At 57.3% G+C, this 16,278-nt stretch overlaps 2 protein-coding genes across 2 annotated transcripts in view; one reads left to right on the plus strand and one right to left on the minus strand.

Moving 5' to 3' along the window:
• CACNA1H (calcium voltage-gated channel subunit alpha1 H) overlaps positions 1-12,428 on the plus strand; it is a 57,443-nt gene extending 45,015 nt beyond the window's left edge. Inside the window, exons 16-35 of the mRNA XM_080942039.1 lie at positions 22-230; positions 1,167-1,589; positions 1,950-2,050; positions 2,192-2,315; positions 2,397-2,465; positions 2,559-2,743; positions 2,944-3,070; positions 3,260-3,385; positions 3,473-3,562; positions 3,758-3,950; positions 5,430-5,581; positions 6,057-6,166; positions 6,330-6,463; positions 6,690-6,760; positions 7,942-8,020; positions 9,037-9,158; positions 9,238-9,483; positions 9,572-9,740; positions 9,904-10,064; positions 10,776-12,428. Coding sequence (XP_080798165.1) covers positions 22-230; positions 1,167-1,589; positions 1,950-2,050; positions 2,192-2,315; positions 2,397-2,465; positions 2,559-2,743; positions 2,944-3,070; positions 3,260-3,385; positions 3,473-3,562; positions 3,758-3,950; positions 5,430-5,581; positions 6,057-6,166; positions 6,330-6,463; positions 6,690-6,760; positions 7,942-8,020; positions 9,037-9,158; positions 9,238-9,483; positions 9,572-9,740; positions 9,904-10,064; positions 10,776-11,810 — 3,926 coding nt within the window. The 3' untranslated portion in view covers positions 11,811-12,428. The remainder of the gene's footprint in view (positions 1-21; positions 231-1,166; positions 1,590-1,949; positions 2,051-2,191; positions 2,316-2,396; positions 2,466-2,558; positions 2,744-2,943; positions 3,071-3,259; positions 3,386-3,472; positions 3,563-3,757; positions 3,951-5,429; positions 5,582-6,056; positions 6,167-6,329; positions 6,464-6,689; positions 6,761-7,941; positions 8,021-9,036; positions 9,159-9,237; positions 9,484-9,571; positions 9,741-9,903; positions 10,065-10,775) is intronic.
• Positions 12,429-12,650: 222 nt separating this feature from the next.
• On the minus strand, positions 12,651-16,277 carry TPSG1 (tryptase gamma 1; the record flags this gene model as incomplete). The annotated part of the gene is given in 6 exon segments (XM_080942394.1): positions 12,651-12,950; positions 13,052-13,197; positions 13,461-13,625; positions 13,628-13,725; positions 14,256-14,427; positions 16,229-16,277. Coding segments are annotated over 6 exon segments (930 nt in total).
• Position 16,278: the final 1 nt, after the last annotated feature.

A 16,278-nucleotide genomic window follows, 5' to 3' on the forward strand; every position in this document is an offset into this window, starting at 1 on the left:
AGACAGCCCCTTCACCTCTAGAGATGAAGATGTACTCACTGGCTGTGACCCCTAATGGGCACCTAGAGGGCCGAGGCAGTCTGCCTCCGCCTCTCATCACCCACACAGCAGCTACGCCTATGCCTACTCCCAAGAGCTCCCCACACTTGGACGTGGCCCACACTCTCCTGGACTCACAGCGCAGCAGCAGCGGCTCTGTGGACCCCCAACTGGGGGACCAGAAGTCTCTGGTAGGGATCAACCCCAGCCCCTGAAATAAGGGAGGGTCCCATATAACACCCCAGTCCTGTCTGAGACAGTAAGGGTCACTCTGTAAGCCGGGATGTCTAGTCCTATGAAGTGAGCACAGAGACGTGAGGGAGGGATGGATGTGTGTGAGGATACCTTCTGCTTGCAGCAGCGTGAGCTTACAGCAGAGATAAAAGCTGGCCAAGCACCAAGAAAGAAGTAGGGGTCTGATCAAGACCCTTAAAAGCAACCTGGGAAACGGGCGAGCAGGCCAGGCTGAGGGTCCATGGGTAGCAGGAGACATGCAGCTCACTTCTGTTTATACCGAGTGCTTACTGTGCAAAGAGCAGCCACGCTTGGCGATGGCTGCTGAGACCCTGAGAAGGGCCAAGTGAAGGTGTGTGGGAGCAGTGGCTAGACTGCATGGGGGACTTAGGGACAAACCCAAGGGTAGGAAATTGCCTGGCGGATCAATCAGGAGTCCCAGGGCTGAGCCACATACCACAGCTTGCTACAGTTGCTGGGGGACTGAGGGTTGAGAGATAAGACAGAGACAGGCCAGTGGGAGAGCTTCTTTGAGACCCTGGAGGTAAGGATAAATCTGGAGAGCAAGTGGTCTGGAAAAGCCGGCAGGAACCTGGGTTATGGCTCTTGGCAAATCCAGGGGCTGATCAAGTCATGCTTGACCAGGCCTGGCTGACTCCGGGCTTTTGTTCTAACCATGTCTGGCTGAGTCAGGTCCTACCTGAAAACGGGACATCGGTAGTATGCTGGTAGAGGGCTTGCTAGGTGGGATAGCCACACGTGACCAGGTGTCACAGATGCCCAAGATGGCAGTTGACAGTGATATCTGGGGGAGGTTCCTCTCATTCCAGAAACTGGTTTACGTAGTGATCCTTAGGGTTGTGCCAGCCTGCTTACTCCCTGCCACCCCTCAGGCCAGCCACCGCAGTTCCCCTTGTACCCCATGGGGCCCCAACAGCGCTGGGAGCAGCAGGCGCTCCAGTTGGAACAGCCTGGGCCGCGCACCCAGCCTCAAACGCCGCAGCCAATGTGGGGAGCGCGAGTCGCTGCTCTCTGGCGAGGGGAAGGGCAGCACTGATGATGAGGCCGAGGACAGCCGACCAAGCGCGGGAACCCACCCAGGGGCCTCACCTGGGCCCCGAGCCACACCACTGCGGCGCGCTGAGTCGTTGGACCACCGCAGCACACTGGACCTGTGTCCCCCACGGCCTGCAGCCCTCCTACCCACCAAGTTCCATGACTGCAACGGGCAGATGGTGGCCCTGCCCAGCGAGTTCTTCCTGCGTATCGACAGCCACAAGGAGGACGCAGCAGAGTTTGATGACGATATAGAAGATGTGAGTGGGTGAGACCAGGGGGCGTGGACTGTACTGTCATTTCCAGCCCTCTCTTGAGAGTGACAGGAGGGAAAGGGCTAACCGGACCCACAGTTATCTATAACTACTCCTGTCTCTGGGTTGGATGTGAGGCAGGGATTTCGGGTATCATTCATGGTGACTCGGAAGGAGCAGGCCAGCCAGGGCAGGGGTCCAACTTCCAAGTTTGTCCCAGGTTAGGAGCTACCTACCATGGGGGTGAGGTGCATAGGGCAGGAAGTAGCAACAAAGACGGGCCTGTGGTGGGGACGTCAGGGTGGTGATATGCTAGGAGGCAGCAAGGAGAGTCTACTGTGAACGGGAATTCATCTGTGTCCCCAGAGCTGCTGTTTCCGCCTGCACAAAGTGCTGGAACCCTATGCACCCCAGTGGTGCCGCAGCCGGGAGACCTGGGCCCTGTATCTCTTCCCACCGCAGAACAGGTGAGCTGTGGTAGACCCAACCGCCCGCCACCAAGGCTGCACCCTGCTGGGAGGGTGGCCAAGCACTTCACCCCAGGCAACACGAGTAGCCATAGCGTCTGTCTGTGGGGGGGGGTCTTCTCACCTCGGCTGCCTCCTCAGGCTACGCGTCTCCTGCCAGAAGGTCATCGCACACAAGATGTTTGACCATGTGGTCCTCGTCTTTATCTTCCTCAACTGCATCACCATTGCTCTGGAAAGGCCAGACATTGACCCAGGCAGCACTGTGAGTCTCCAAAGGCAAGCCGGCCCTCTGGGTGGGACAGGGGGAGGTGGACCTGGACCTCCCACCGGTTTCTCCCTACAGGAGCGGGCCTTCCTCAGCGTCTCCAACTACATCTTCACAGCCATCTTTGTGGTGGAGATGATGGTGAAGGTACTGATGTTCCCCTCCCCCTTGGGTCCCTGTCCCACAGTACCCTGTTCTGGGACGCTCTGCCAAGCCTATACCTGACTGTCCCTCCCCCAGGTGGTAGCCCTGGGACTGCTGTGGGGTGAGCATGCCTACCTGCAGAGCAGCTGGAATGTGCTGGACGGGTTGCTTGTCCTGGTGTCCCTGGTTGATATCATCGTGGCCATGGCCTCGGCTGGTGGTGCCAAGATCCTAGGCGTCCTGCGTGTGCTGCGCCTGCTGCGGACCCTGAGGCCTCTGAGGTGGGGTGTAGGGGGTGGGGGCCACCCATATATATCCAGGGAGGTCCCAGAAGCCCACCCCCACCTCTGCCCAACTGTATGGCTGGGCTCTCCAGCCACACGTTCACATCACCTCTGGGGCTTTGCATGTACCATTGCTTCTGCCCGCCGGTCGCCCTCTTAGATGCGCCCAACGGCATATCCCCTCTGCCTGGGTGCAGGGTCATCAGTCGAGCTCCAGGCCTCAAGCTGGTTGTAGAGACTCTGATATCATCGCTCAGGCCCATTGGGAACATCGTCCTCATCTGCTGCGCCTTCTTCATTATCTTTGGCATCCTCGGGGTGCAGGTGTGTGGCCCTGGCTCGTCCAGGGTCTGCCCCACCCTGGGCCTCTGCTCCCCACTGGTGGGATGGGTCCTGTCCTCCCCGGTTGGGTGGTCAGCACATCTAGTTTGGAATCCAAGAGGCCTGAGGTAGGCAGGTCTGTGGGCCAGTGCTTGTGCTGGGCTCTCTGGAGTAACAGCCCCTTCCGGTCAGCTTTTCAAGGGCAAATTCTACTACTGCGAGGGGTCAGATACCAGGAATATCACCACCAAGGCTGAGTGCCACGCCGCGCACTACCGCTGGGTGAGGCGTAAATACAACTTTGACAACCTGGGTCAGGTAGGTCTGGGTGGTGTGCAGTGTGGCCACGGAGCTGGTCAGGTGTGTAGGGGGCGTGGTCAGCATCCTTACCCTCCTCCTACACAGGCGCTGATGTCTCTGTTCGTGCTGTCATCCAAAGATGGCTGGGTAAACATCATGTACGACGGACTGGATGCCGTGGGCATTGACCAGCAGGTGAGCAAGGCTGGGACTGTTCTCATGGGTGACCTTGAGCAAATCCTATATGTCTTTGGGATTGGAGCAAGTCACCTCAGAAACCTTCTGACTGCCATGGTGCAGCCCCTTCCTTTGGCCCTGCAGGCCAGGCCCAGGGAGGGCCTCCAGGCAGGAAGGAGGATGGTGGGGGACCCACCTTCTTGTGTGCCGCAGCCCGTGCAGAACCACAACCCCTGGATGCTGCTCTACTTCATCTCCTTCCTGCTCATCGTCAGCTTCTTCGTGCTCAACATGTTTGTGGGCGTGGTGGTGGAGAACTTCCACAAATGCCGGCAGCACCAGGAGGCCGAGGAGGCGCGGCGCCGGGAGGAGAAGCGGCTGCGGCGCCTGGAGAGGAGACGCAGGAGTAAGGCGGCCCCCAAGGTGGAGGGTCGGTACCTGAACGCATGCTGTGTGGCACACAGCTCTGGGCCTGCAGCCCCGGGCCCAGATGGCTCTGCATGTGGCCACCTTGCATGGGAGCCAGGCCTTGGAAGAGGGGCCCGACTGGAGTGAGCCACTGGGGTGCCTGCTGTGACAGGATGCAGGGTACCCCCTCCCGCGAGGGCTCAGGAGGTAGATGGGACACTCCCAAGCCCCTCGTGAGTTGGAGAGACAGGACAGTGGGCCCTAGCTTGGGAGCACGGAGGGCTTCCCACACAGTGTCCCCACTACAACCGCTCAGACATGTCCTTGTTTTTCCAGGCACTTTCCCCAACCCAGGTACCTCCCTGCTCTGCATGCTCAGCCTGCTGCTACTGCTGCTGTTGCTGTTGCTGCAGTGGGAAAGATGGGCGTCACAGGCCTCCAGGGGCCACCTCAGGGTGGGGCATAAGTGCCAGGTTTCTGGGTGCCAGAGGGTGGGCAGAAGGTCAGTGGCTTGCCGGTCGGTGTCCATGTTGCTGTCCCTGTCCTTGCTTGGCTCTCCTCATGGCTAGCATGTGCACACATATGGCGTGTCCAGGGAACAAAGTCTGTCCTGGCTCCCCAGGCCTCGTGGCTGCTCTCTGGTGTCTCAGCTGGCTGACGGCCCCCTGGCTGCTTGCACTGAGCTGAGTTTGCCGATGACTGCATGTTGGGCTGAGGAGCATGTGGGTCCAGGGTGGGATGGTTGCCCATCAGACCCTGCTCTTCCAGGCCCTGGCCTTCAGCCCCTGAGTGTGTGGTTCTAGGCCGAGGTGGATTCTGGGGGTGCAGGGTGGCTGAAACCCTTATCGATGGGACTCCATAACTACACTGAGGTCTCCTAAGAGTTGACTGCTGCACGCACATTTAGTGTAGATAAGCCTGTGGGGATGTGTGTGAGGAGGCCTACCCCAGGTGACCTCCTGTCCTGACATCTGCCTCAGGCTGCCTGGAGTGTATATCCTAGGCCCGGGGTGGTCACTTAGTGGCCCCTTGGAGGCTGGAAGGAGCTAAGCTAGAAGGCCAGGGATGACTTATATGTCATCTCTGTCCAGGTGGAGCCTGCTGAGCCCAGACAGGGAGATGCCTGAACCCCAGTGATGTCAGCACATAGCTGATGAAAAAAATCATGGTCCCTCCTGCTCCCCAGACTAAGCCACAGAAGAATAGGGTCTGGGCAGGCACTCAGGAAGGGAGGCTGGGGTGGCTCATCCCAGCCTGGATACTGTTGGAGGCCCCAGTCCTTCTCCCTGGGTACAGTGTACTCACAGGAAACACTTCTTGACCAGGACAGACCTTTCTCAAAAGAATCTTCCCTGCCTGAGCCACTTCTACACACCTAGCGTTCCAAATCGAGGTCAGGGCTTCTGTCTGGTAAAGCGGGGAGGGCACAGGCAATCCCCCGGCATCCGGGTGGCTCAGTGGTTTCCCTTTTCCACAGAGGCCCAGCGCCGGCCCTACTACGCAGACTATTCACACACACGCCGCTCCATCCATTCGCTGTGCACCAGCCACTACCTGGACCTCTTCATCACCTTCATCATCTGCCTCAACGTCATCACCATGTCCATGGAACACTACAACCAGCCCAAGGTGGCCAGAGGCAGGGGTTGGGACCAGGAAGAGGGTCCCCAGCGGGGGTGGGAGGGGGACACAGAGCTTGTGATCCAACACCAGACTAGAGGCTAAAAATTCACCAGGGTGCTGTGTGGACACTGTTGTGTGGACACTGATGAGGGGCCAACCAGAGACCTCAAGCCTGAGGACCACTGTCCTTTTCATGACTCTCCATGTATATGCAGAAGGGCTTCCCTCTGCACCCCTCGAGGAGGGTTCACTACAGCAGATCCTTTTGACAGAGAATACACTTGGCCTTTGTAACACGCCGTGTCTCTGTCAGGGCTGAGGACAGAGAACACCCTGGTCCCTTTTCCTGACATCCTCAGCCTGCTCACAAGGTCATCAGGTGATGACCTCAGGCATGCCACAGGTATCACTCAGGAAGCAAGGACATTAAGGGCAGCTAGGAGCCACGTGGCACCTCAGCCAGCCCCTCCTCTCTCCTCAGTCTCTGGATGAGGCCCTCAAGTACTGCAACTACGTCTTTACCATTGTCTTCGTCTTTGAGGCTGCACTGAAGTTGGTGGCCTTTGGGTTCCGGAGGTTCTTTAAGGACAGGTGTGTGGTCTTGGAAGCAGGGCGGGCTGGGGCCACGGGTGGCCTGGGACAGGCTGCAGGTGGTAGGGAGAAGGTTCTTTTCCCTTCCGGGTGAGCACTGGCTGAGCTGCAGCTACTCCAAGCCATGGCCACGTCACACTAAGCTTCCCCCATGGATGGCCAGGTGGAACCAGCTGGACTTGGCCATTGTCCTCCTGTCCATCATGGGCATTGCGTTGGAGGAGATTGAGATGAATGCCGCCCTGCCCATCAACCCCACCATCATCCGCATCATGCGTGTGCTTCGCATTGCCCGTGGTAGGTGGTCTCTGCCCACCCTGTCTGGGGTCTACCTAGGCTGCCAGAAGGCCCTGTAGACCCAGTAGGATAGGCTACAGACAGGTTCCATCCTCAGCAGATCCCTGGGATGTCTGTATCTAGAGGGGCCCTCAGTCTGTAGCTAGCAAGCAAAGGGAACCGTGAATAGGGTCCCCCGGGAGTTTTGGGTCAGCTTGGCCCTGCTGACGTCTGCCTCCTACCCTAGTGCTGAAGCTACTGAAGATGGCCACAGGCATGCGTGCCCTGCTGGATACTGTGGTTCAAGCTCTGCCTCAGGTAGGTTGGGGTCCAGCATCCCCGAAGGCTAACACAAGCCTTCAGGGGACAGGCTTCAGGGAGGGCTTGGTACATGTCCCTTTGCTTGCTTGCTTGCTCTGTCCTGAGGCCAGGGTCATGTCCAGCTGTTTGGCTCAGCTGATCTGGAAGAAGCTGGAGGTAGCACCCTGCCTGGGCCTCAGGCTCTGGGCAAGAGCATTAGTGACTGGTGCCTGCCCAGCTGGTGCACGTGGGAGGTAAGGGGCCACAGCCAGGCCAGCAGGGTCCCAGGTGAGCTTGCCAACGGACAAGAAGTCTCTGGCGGCGGTGGCTTTGAGTCATTGTAGACCAGTCTCCTGACTTTCTGTATCTTCAGCCCTGCCCGGGACTGCAGGATACACCTGCAAATGTTCAGTTCCATCTGCACCAGGCGGGGACACACTGGAAGACATTTACACACTCTCCACAGCCCATCCTGCTGCCTGGCCACCCCTGCACCTGCACCAGATTCCTCCAGCTGACAGGCCACAAACTCAGCATGTTCCTAATCCCCCGGCTCCCCACTCACTTATCCAGCCCACTACACCCTGTCTTCCGTGATCCCTTATACACAATTGCCCACTCTCCAGCCCTCTGGACTGCCTGTCTCTGTCTTGCCTGATAATGCCTAAGCAGCACTTTGAGCCCCGTCTGAGTGACTTTTGCACCCTGTTTACTGTCCATGGGGTTGGTGAGGGAGGCCAAGGTAATGGCCTGACTAGGAACTGGAGCAGACTCAGGGGTGTGGTGTGTGCAGGTGCTGGGGCTGGCAGATGCTCATGGGTGGTTGTACCAGATCTCTGCTAGTGTTCCTGTCCAGCCCAGTGTGGGGACTCTTTAAGACTGAGGTGGCCTCTGCATGGGGTAGGCATGATCCCTGAGTGGGACCCTCTAAGCCTTGGGGGCCAGCCAGAGGATAGAATAGCTCCCAGGGGCAATTGGAAGAACAAAAATATAGCCTAAGAACCACGGAGGGGCCAGAGGCTGGCTTGCGGAGGGATGCTGGGCCAAAATGGAGATCTCTGAGGATGTGGGACACCCCAGGAAGGCTGCAGGGCTTAAGTAGAACTGTAGCTGGACCCTCGTCCCGGGGCTGGGAGCGGTGGGGCAGGGTGGAGCAGGCCGGCATGGGCCTGATGTTGTTCTGCTTCTTTCTTGTGTAGGTAGGGAACCTTGGTCTTCTTTTCATGCTCCTGTTTTTTATCTATGCTGCCCTGGGAGTGGAGCTGTTTGGGAGGCTAGGTGAGTGCGGCCACTCGCGCCCTTTTCCCCCACAAAAGGGGATACCCGACCCCAGGAACCCAACCCTACCCCCACCTCCCCACAGATTGATGGGGAGTACAGGATACTGGCCTAGGTACCAGGTAGACCACAAAGCCTCTAAGTGTGTCCTCAGGCTGCCTGTTGACATTCACCTCGCCAGCCCAATGCTCAGAGCGGGAACACATGCTCATACCTGTGTACACAGACATGTCCACTCAGGGACACGTTCCTACATCTGTGATGGCACGTGTCCACGCTCAAGCAGCCAGCCAACCAGGCAGGGCCACATTGCAGGGTGAATGTGTACCTTGGAAAACGTGCACACACCAGCACATACCCGTGCCTCACCCTGAATCTTGTCCCAGGAAAAGTCAGCCACGTGTCTTCTGTGTTGTTGCCTAAGGCAAGTCTGCGGGCTTTATCTCGTCTTGGCAAGGGCATGTTGAGGACTCTCCAACTCTAAGCCCTTCCCCTAACTGCGAGGGTCTCCTGGGACCTTCATGTTCCCCAGACGGACAGAGGACATGCAGGTTGTCACAGCCTGTTGTCTTCCTGCCCAGACAGCTGAGTCAGGCATGGTTCCCACCCAGTCATCACACACAACCACAACAAATACTTACAGATCCTTTCCTCCCTGCCCCCAAGTTCCCCAAGATAGGTCTGGTATCCAGGCTTGGCAGCCAGGCCGCCTTGTGCCCTAGAGACTCCTATTGCTTGGTATTTACCGTCCTTGAGCAGAGAGGCCAGGCCTAGGGCTTGAGGGTGCTCAGGAGCTCAGATAGTGCTGTCTGCTGAGGACAGGTCAGTGTAGAACAGAAGCCTGGGCCCCAGGCTCCAAACACACACACACACATACACACACACACACACACACACACACACACACACACACACACACACGTCCCAGCCAGCCCAACGTGGGATGTGTGTGCTGACCTTGTCCCAGTCCCTCAGAGGCGGGAGTGCTCTGAATGGGTGGGAACTCTCCCTTGCAGAGTGCAGCGAGGATAATCCCTGTGAGGGCCTGAGCCGGCACGCTACCTTCACCAACTTTGGCATGGCCTTCCTCACGTTGTTCCGAGTGTCCACTGGGGACAACTGGAATGGGATCATGAAGGTAAGCATAAGGCTGCTCCTCCCTCGCCTCATTTCCCAGCTCTGACAGAAGAGCCGTGACCCCGCTCCCCCCACCCCAGGATACTCTACGTGAATGTACCCGCGATGACAAGCACTGCCTCAGCTACCTGCCTGCGCTCTCGCCCGTCTACTTTGTCACCTTCGTGCTGGTCGCCCAGTTCGTGCTGGTCAACGTGGTGGTGGCCGTGCTCATGAAGCACCTGGAGGAAAGCAACAAAGAGGCCCGCGAGGATGCAGAGATGGATGCTGAGATCGAGCTGGAGATGGCACAAGGGTCCACGGCCCAGCCCCCATCCACAGCAGAGGTAAGGCTTCCCGGGCACCCAGGGTTGTCCCAAGGTTTCGGGGGAGGGGGGATGCTGCTGAGCTGACCAGCAGCCTCCCTCACCATAGGAAAGCCAAGGTGCCCAGCCAGATACCCCGAACCTCCTGGTTGTGCGGAAGGTATCCGTGTCCAGGATGCTCTCGCTGCCCAATGACAGCTACATGTTCCGGCCGGTGGCTCCTGCAGCTGCCCCACATCCCCACCCACTGCAGGAAGTAGAGATGGAGACCTACACAGGTAGCACCTCTTTGGGTACGGGCTCTGGCAGGGCAGCAGGGAAATGGGACTGGGCAGGGAGGATGGGCAGATGGGAAATTGGGCTGCATGGCCGGGAGGGTGGGAGGCAAAGATGGGGGCCACAGGCCTCAGGCCACACAGTTCAGATGCATCCCTGCCCCAGGCCCGGTCACCTCTGCTCACTCGCCACCCCTGGAGTCCCGCGCCTCCTTCCAGGTCCCATCAGCTGCATCCTCCCCAGCCAGGGTCAGTGACCCCCTTTGTACTCCTTCACCCCGAGGTACACCCCGCTCTCTGAGCCTTTCACGGATACTCTGCAGACAGGTAAGGGAAACCATCTCACAGGCCTTGGGGCGGGGGCAGGGGGCTCTCTGGGGCTCCTTTTCCTCAATCAAAGGGTTAGCATGCCTGAGGCCCAAGAGGAAATATGCTACAGGTATCCTTGGACTTGGAGTCTTCCATCTCTGCTTAGTGGGTCTCCGGTCCTCAACCAGGTGGCTCAGCATAATCAATCGAGACCAGTTGGGGTAGCATAGCCCCTCATGGGACCCAAGTCCCTTTTTTAGGCAGAAACCTCAAACCCCAGGGTGGCTAATGTACCTGCACCACCCAGCCTGGTCCATAGTCTCTGCCTGACCTTCCCCCTCAGTTCTCGCTACCTGGTACAGGAGCCTCTTACAGCATGGAAGCACTTGGGGTACCAAGTTGGACTGTGTAACTCAAGCGTGAGGCGGTGACCTGGGCCCTTTAGGCTTCCCCAGGCCCTGGAAGACTCTCTTAGGAGCTCAACCCCCAAGCTGCTTCTCCATTTGCCCATAGCTGAGCAGATTCGTGCCCTGACATCTCATAGGTCAGTGGGTCAAAGTCTGGGGTGTTCACAGAAGTAGCTTCCAGTCCCACCTAATCCAGAGCCACCAGCCTAGAAAGTGAGAGCTACCCTGGAATATTGCCAGCCCTGACCTTCCCAGGGCCCAGATGGGAAAGCAGGTGTCTGACTGCTGGTGACCTTTGACTTGGACCTCCATGCCATTTCAGGAGGCTATGAACTCTGAGTCCCTGGAAGGGCAGGTTGATGACATTGGAGAAGACAGCATCCCGGACTACACAGAGCCTGCTGAAAGTATCTCCATGAGCCAGGCGTCAATGGGTGCCCTGAGGTCCCCTCCGCGCTCCCCACGACCTGCCAGTGTCCGTACCCGCAAGCACACTTTTGGGCAGCGCTGCATCTCCAGCCGCCCTCCTACCTTGGGAGGAGATGAGGCTGAAGCGGCAGACCCAGCAGATGAAGAGGTCAGCCACATCACCAGCTCAGCCCACCCCTGGCCAGCTACAGAGCCCCACAGCCCAGAGGCCTCCCCAACAGCCTCTCCTGCGAAAGGCACAGTGGGCAGTGGGCGGGACCCACGCAGGTTCTGCAGTGTAGATGCTCAGAGCTTCCTGGACAAACCAGGTGCACAGCGGTGGTCCTCGGTGGAACTGGATAATGGAGACAGCCACTTAGAGTCCGGTGAAGTGAGGGGCCGGGCCTCAGAGCTCGAACCGGCTCTTGGGGCACGGAGGAAGAAGAAAATGAGCCCCCCCTGTATCTCCATTGAACCTCCCACTGAGGATGAGGGCTCTTCCCGGCCCCCTGCAACCGAAGGAGGCAACACTACCCTGAGGCGCCGAACCCCGTCCTGTGAGGCTGCCCTCCACAGGGACTGCCCAGAGTCTACAGAGGGCCCAGGCACTGGAGGGGACCCTGTAGTCAAGGGTGAGCGTTGGGGCCAGGCCTCCTGTCGGGCAGAGCATCTGACTGTCCCTAACTTTGCCTTTGAGCCTCTGGACATGGGTGGGCCTGGTGGAGACTCTTTCTTGGACAGTGACCAAAGTATGACCCCAGAACCCAGAGTTTCCTCTTTGGGGGCTATAGTGCCTCTAATACTAGAAACTGAACTTTCTATGCCCTCTGGTGACCCCCCAGAGAAGGAGCAAGGACTGTACCTCACTGTGCCCCAGACCCCCTTGAAGAAACCAGGGTCTCCCCCAGCCACTCCTGCCCCAGATAACAGTGGAGATGAGCCTGTGTAAATTGGGCTGTGTGTCCACAGGGCTTTGGCATTGAGGTTGTTGGCTCCCTGCAGGGTGGTAGCCCCCGTCAGGGCCATGAGTGGACCCTGGCTTAGGCCCCACTAAGGCAGAGGGACCGGGAGATACCATCCCGGGAGAGGCAGCAGACATTCCGTCTCTGCACAGTGACACAGGAGCAGCCTCGGGCCCCACGAGCCTCCCTCGTGGTGATTCAGGTTTGGGTTTTCCTGAGTTTTAACCACCACCAGAAGCTGTACCAGGAACTGGTCATCAGTCTCAGGAGGAGAGGCTGTGTGTCCTGGGAAGGACCAGAAATTCCTCACGGGCAGGGGGGGGGCACCACATCTCCATCCATATGACACACAGGTTTCCGGTAGGAAGTACACACTTGAGCCCCTTGTGCCCTGGTGGGCAGACATTGGGTCCTGCAGCCGCCACACCCAATCACGATCACCTTCATTCACAGTCCTGTGCCTGTCCGCCACTCAGTATCCCTCTCTCTCTCTCATGGTACCCCTCCCCCATTCCATTCCCTTAGATGGTCTAGAAACTTTTCGGTGACCCTGGGAAGGGCCACGTCACCAAGGAGTACTGGCCCATGCAATAAGGCGTCACAGTCCAAGCGGAGGTGGGGCTTCCCATCCACCCCGGGCTGTTGGGCTCAACATCCATTTGACATCCAATTGCTTTATGTCATCCGTTTTACAAATTCAGGTTAAATGTCGCAATAATCTGATGCAGAAAACTTGGCTTCCTAAGTCAAAGCTGGGGGGGGGGAGGGGCAAGACAAAGCTGAATAAACACTAACTTATTTAAGAAAGACACTTGGGTTGTGACACCTCAGAGCTCCGAGGCCGGGTGGGAGGGAGAGCCCAGCCAATACTTGGCCATCACAACTCCAGAGACCAGCAGCAGGAAGAGACTTGGCAAGAAGAGGCCAGCCAGGAGGGGAATCCAGGGAAGCTCTTGCACTCCTGAGCCCCCTGGCTCCAGGATGTGATGGATCCAGTTGACATAGGTAGTAACCCGAGCATAGACACCGGGGCGGTCGGGGCGGCCACAGCCCTCGCCCCAGCTGACCACACCAGCCTGCTGCCAGATCCCGGCCACCTGGCAGACTAGGGGCCCTCCAGAGTCATCCTGCAAGACAAAAGGTCAGAACAAGGATGGGATTCTAAGGACTTGGGGGTTCTCACCGTGCTTCATGGTGCACCATTCCTCCATGTTCTCAGCCAGCTCACCTGGCAGGCATCCCCAGGGCCCCGGGCACATAGCATGTCTGGCTGAATGAGACTGCCATTGGGGCTGTTGTAAGCCTGGCTGCAGGTCTCTACATCCACCACAGAGACTTTGGCCTCCTGAAGGTTGTATGGGGGCTTCAGAGGCTCTGAGAGAGAGGAAGGTTTGGGAGGGGATTGGGTGATCAGCCTTACACCGCTTGGAGCAAACACATGTACCAACATGCTGGCCTGGTTGGGCCCCAGTCTGTGGGTCAGACTTGGATCTTGGTGGAGGCCAATATGTGGTTGGCCTTTAGGAGGGATGGATGTGGCTACTAGGAGCAACCAGTGACTCTTGCTCCTCCCCAGGTAGCCCCCCCCCTTACCTTCCCTTATCCCTGTGGTGGAGGATTTCAGAAGGGCTCCTTACCTCCCTCCCGAGTATAGCCCCAGCCTGTCACCCAGCACTGCATCCCAGGGTAGAAGTCAGCTGAGGCCTCTGGGAGGCACACAGGCTGGACCTGTCTGGAAAGTACCACTGGGTTGGCCAGCTGCACCAGGGCAATGTCCCCACTGGACCCCGGTGGTCCTGGGGGCTAGAGTACATGATGATCTGCTTTACAGTGGAAAAATTGGGAGAAAGTGTGATTGTCAGCTCTCCCAAGTGCACCTGGTAATCAGACGAGTTCACAGACCTGGGAGGCAGAGAGAGATGTGAGTGTCCCCCTTCCAACAACACTCACCACCCACACCTGCCAGTAGCCAATGTCCCATCTGTCCTCAGTACTAAGCACAGAAACAGCTACTGTGTGCCTGAGGCCTGAACCTGGCAGTGCCTCACACTTAAGAACCCAAGGACAGCAGTCTGCGGTCCTACCACCTCAGGCTGGAAGGTATCTGGCACCCTGGGAACAAGAAAACCTAAAACCAGGGTTTGGGGCTGACTAGGTTTGGGATACTTCCTGGTACAAGCTAGATGGGTGGCCAGGATCATACTTACGCCCAATGGAGACTGCATTCTCCTCCCATAGCAGATGTGGGAGAGTGGGGGTCCCATCCCCGCTGGGGCTGCACACTGCCACTCCAGGTGGGTGGACCTTAATGCAGTTTTCTCTATTGAATAGGGAACCTTGGGCTCTAGGGTGAATCATGGGCTAAGCAAGGTCCTCTTTGCTGTAACTGCCCCATACGCCCCGGTAGTCAGGCTTCCCATGAGGCAACTCACCCAGAGAAGCAGTGGGCTGCTGTGAGCACCCATTCTGGACTGAGCAGGGACCCTCCACATATATGTACCTTCTGCAGACGGAGGCTAGCCTGCCATGGCCATGTGCCAGCTGGGGCGGCATGCCCTCCCACGATTCGACTTCCTGCGTGTGAAACCTGAGGCTGGCCACACCCTGATCCAGAGGAGGCACAGTTGGCTTGGGAACCCAGAGACTGGCATTCTGCTCAGTGCCCTTTCTCTAGGAGCCCTCCATGTCTCCCATCTTGGGAGCTCTAGCATCTTCGGGAATCAACAGATGTCTCTGCTCCACATCTGTAGATCCATTCTCCACACGCACTGTGGGTGCGTGCCCTAAGACAGTGGTTTTCAACCTTCCCGATTCTGGGACCCTTTAACACAGTTCCTCGTGCTGTGGCAACCCCCAACCACCAAACTATTCACGTTGCGACTTCATAACTGTAACTCCGCAGTTATGAATCATAAATATTTGATATGCAAATGATGTTAGGGGACCCCTGTGAAAGGGTTTGACTTCCCCCACAGGGTTACAACCACAGGTTGAGAACTGCTGCCCTAGAAGCAGTAAGTTCATGGATCTTGGCATCTGGACACTGCCCCAAAGGCAGGCTCCCTAGAAAGATAGCTCAGTGGAGCTGAGCAAGTGGCTTACTGCCTGGAATTAAAGATGTGAGGAAGGGCAGAGAGTGCTGGGAGCTATGGAGGCCCTGGAGCTTGGGGATGCCCTCCTAGTGAGAGTGTGGTTTTCCTTTCTAAAATGATGTTTGGAACTAGATAGATGTGATATCACGAAACACTGGGGATGTGTTAAATGTCACCAAATGCTACACTGTTTCGTGGGTAAATGTGATGTCAATTTCACCTCAACTTTTTTTCTCATGAAAATCTAGAGATCACCTACATGGGAGGGCTTCCCTCTTAATCTGTTACCACAGAATGGAACCAGATATTGGGTCCACACTGATCAAAAGAAATGGAAGAGATCACATCCCTCTCACCCAGAACATCAGGGAAGTCCTGAGGAAGTCTAATAAAAAGCCTTGTGTCTCTTTCCCAAGAGCAACATCGGTAGAAGAAAGGGATGGGCTGTAAGGACCAGCACATTGCACAGGGGAATCTACGTAACTCTCGAAGATACAAATGGGTGCAGCTTCCCAGGCGAAGCTGGCCTGTGTTCCATCAGCTACAATACCAGAGATGTCTGTAGCAAATACGTAGCCTCCCTGGGCCAGGTCACTCTCTCCCATTATAGGCACTGCCCTCCTAGGGTCTACCTCCCAGGACTGGTCTCTAATCCTGAAATATCTGTTGGAGACGTACCTGACTGTACAGCTTCGTGGGAGGTACCTAAAGGATGGAGACAGAAGGTTTAGGAGAGCTGTTCATGGGGATGACTCTGGTCCTGAGGGCCTAAGCACTGCCCCCTGCAAGGTTCCAAGATAGATGTTTCCATCCTGGGTAGCTAAAGCTAGGATCTAGCCAGGTAGGTGTGGCCCAGCTGGGTGAGGCCCAGCTAGGTGGTTGTATCCTGGCCAGCTGCCATCCCAATCCTGGGGTAGGGTGGAACCAGCCATGGGCCATAAACAACAGCTTGGAGGTGGTAAGTGTTGGACCAGTCTCAGTCCCTCATGACCACTAGGTCCTCCTTGAGGTGTGTCTTACCAGGATCTGGTAAGGTGTCCCAAACATACACCCAAGCCCCTGCCTCCAGCAGTGATGGAGAAACTCAGACCAAAAAAACAGGCCCACCATGAAGATCTTGGCTTTTGCTCACCTATGCCTAAACTTCAAAGTACCCAGATTCCTCTTACCTGGCTCCCAGATTTCTCAGCTCCAACCCAGAGTGGAAAATAAGGGAAATGTAGCAGAAGGTCCATAGAGGAAGCCGACCCACTCCCACCTCAGGGCAGGATCTAAATACAGTGCCACACTGACCCCCAAGCCAATTCACTCACCAGGAACAGTCAGAAGCAGTAGTAAACCACAGTAGGGCCCCAGAGCCATG

The sequence above is a fragment of the Micromys minutus genome, assembly GCF_963924665.1.
Source record: "Micromys minutus genome assembly, chromosome: 31".
Lineage (NCBI taxonomy): Eukaryota > Metazoa > Chordata > Mammalia > Rodentia > Muridae > Micromys > Micromys minutus.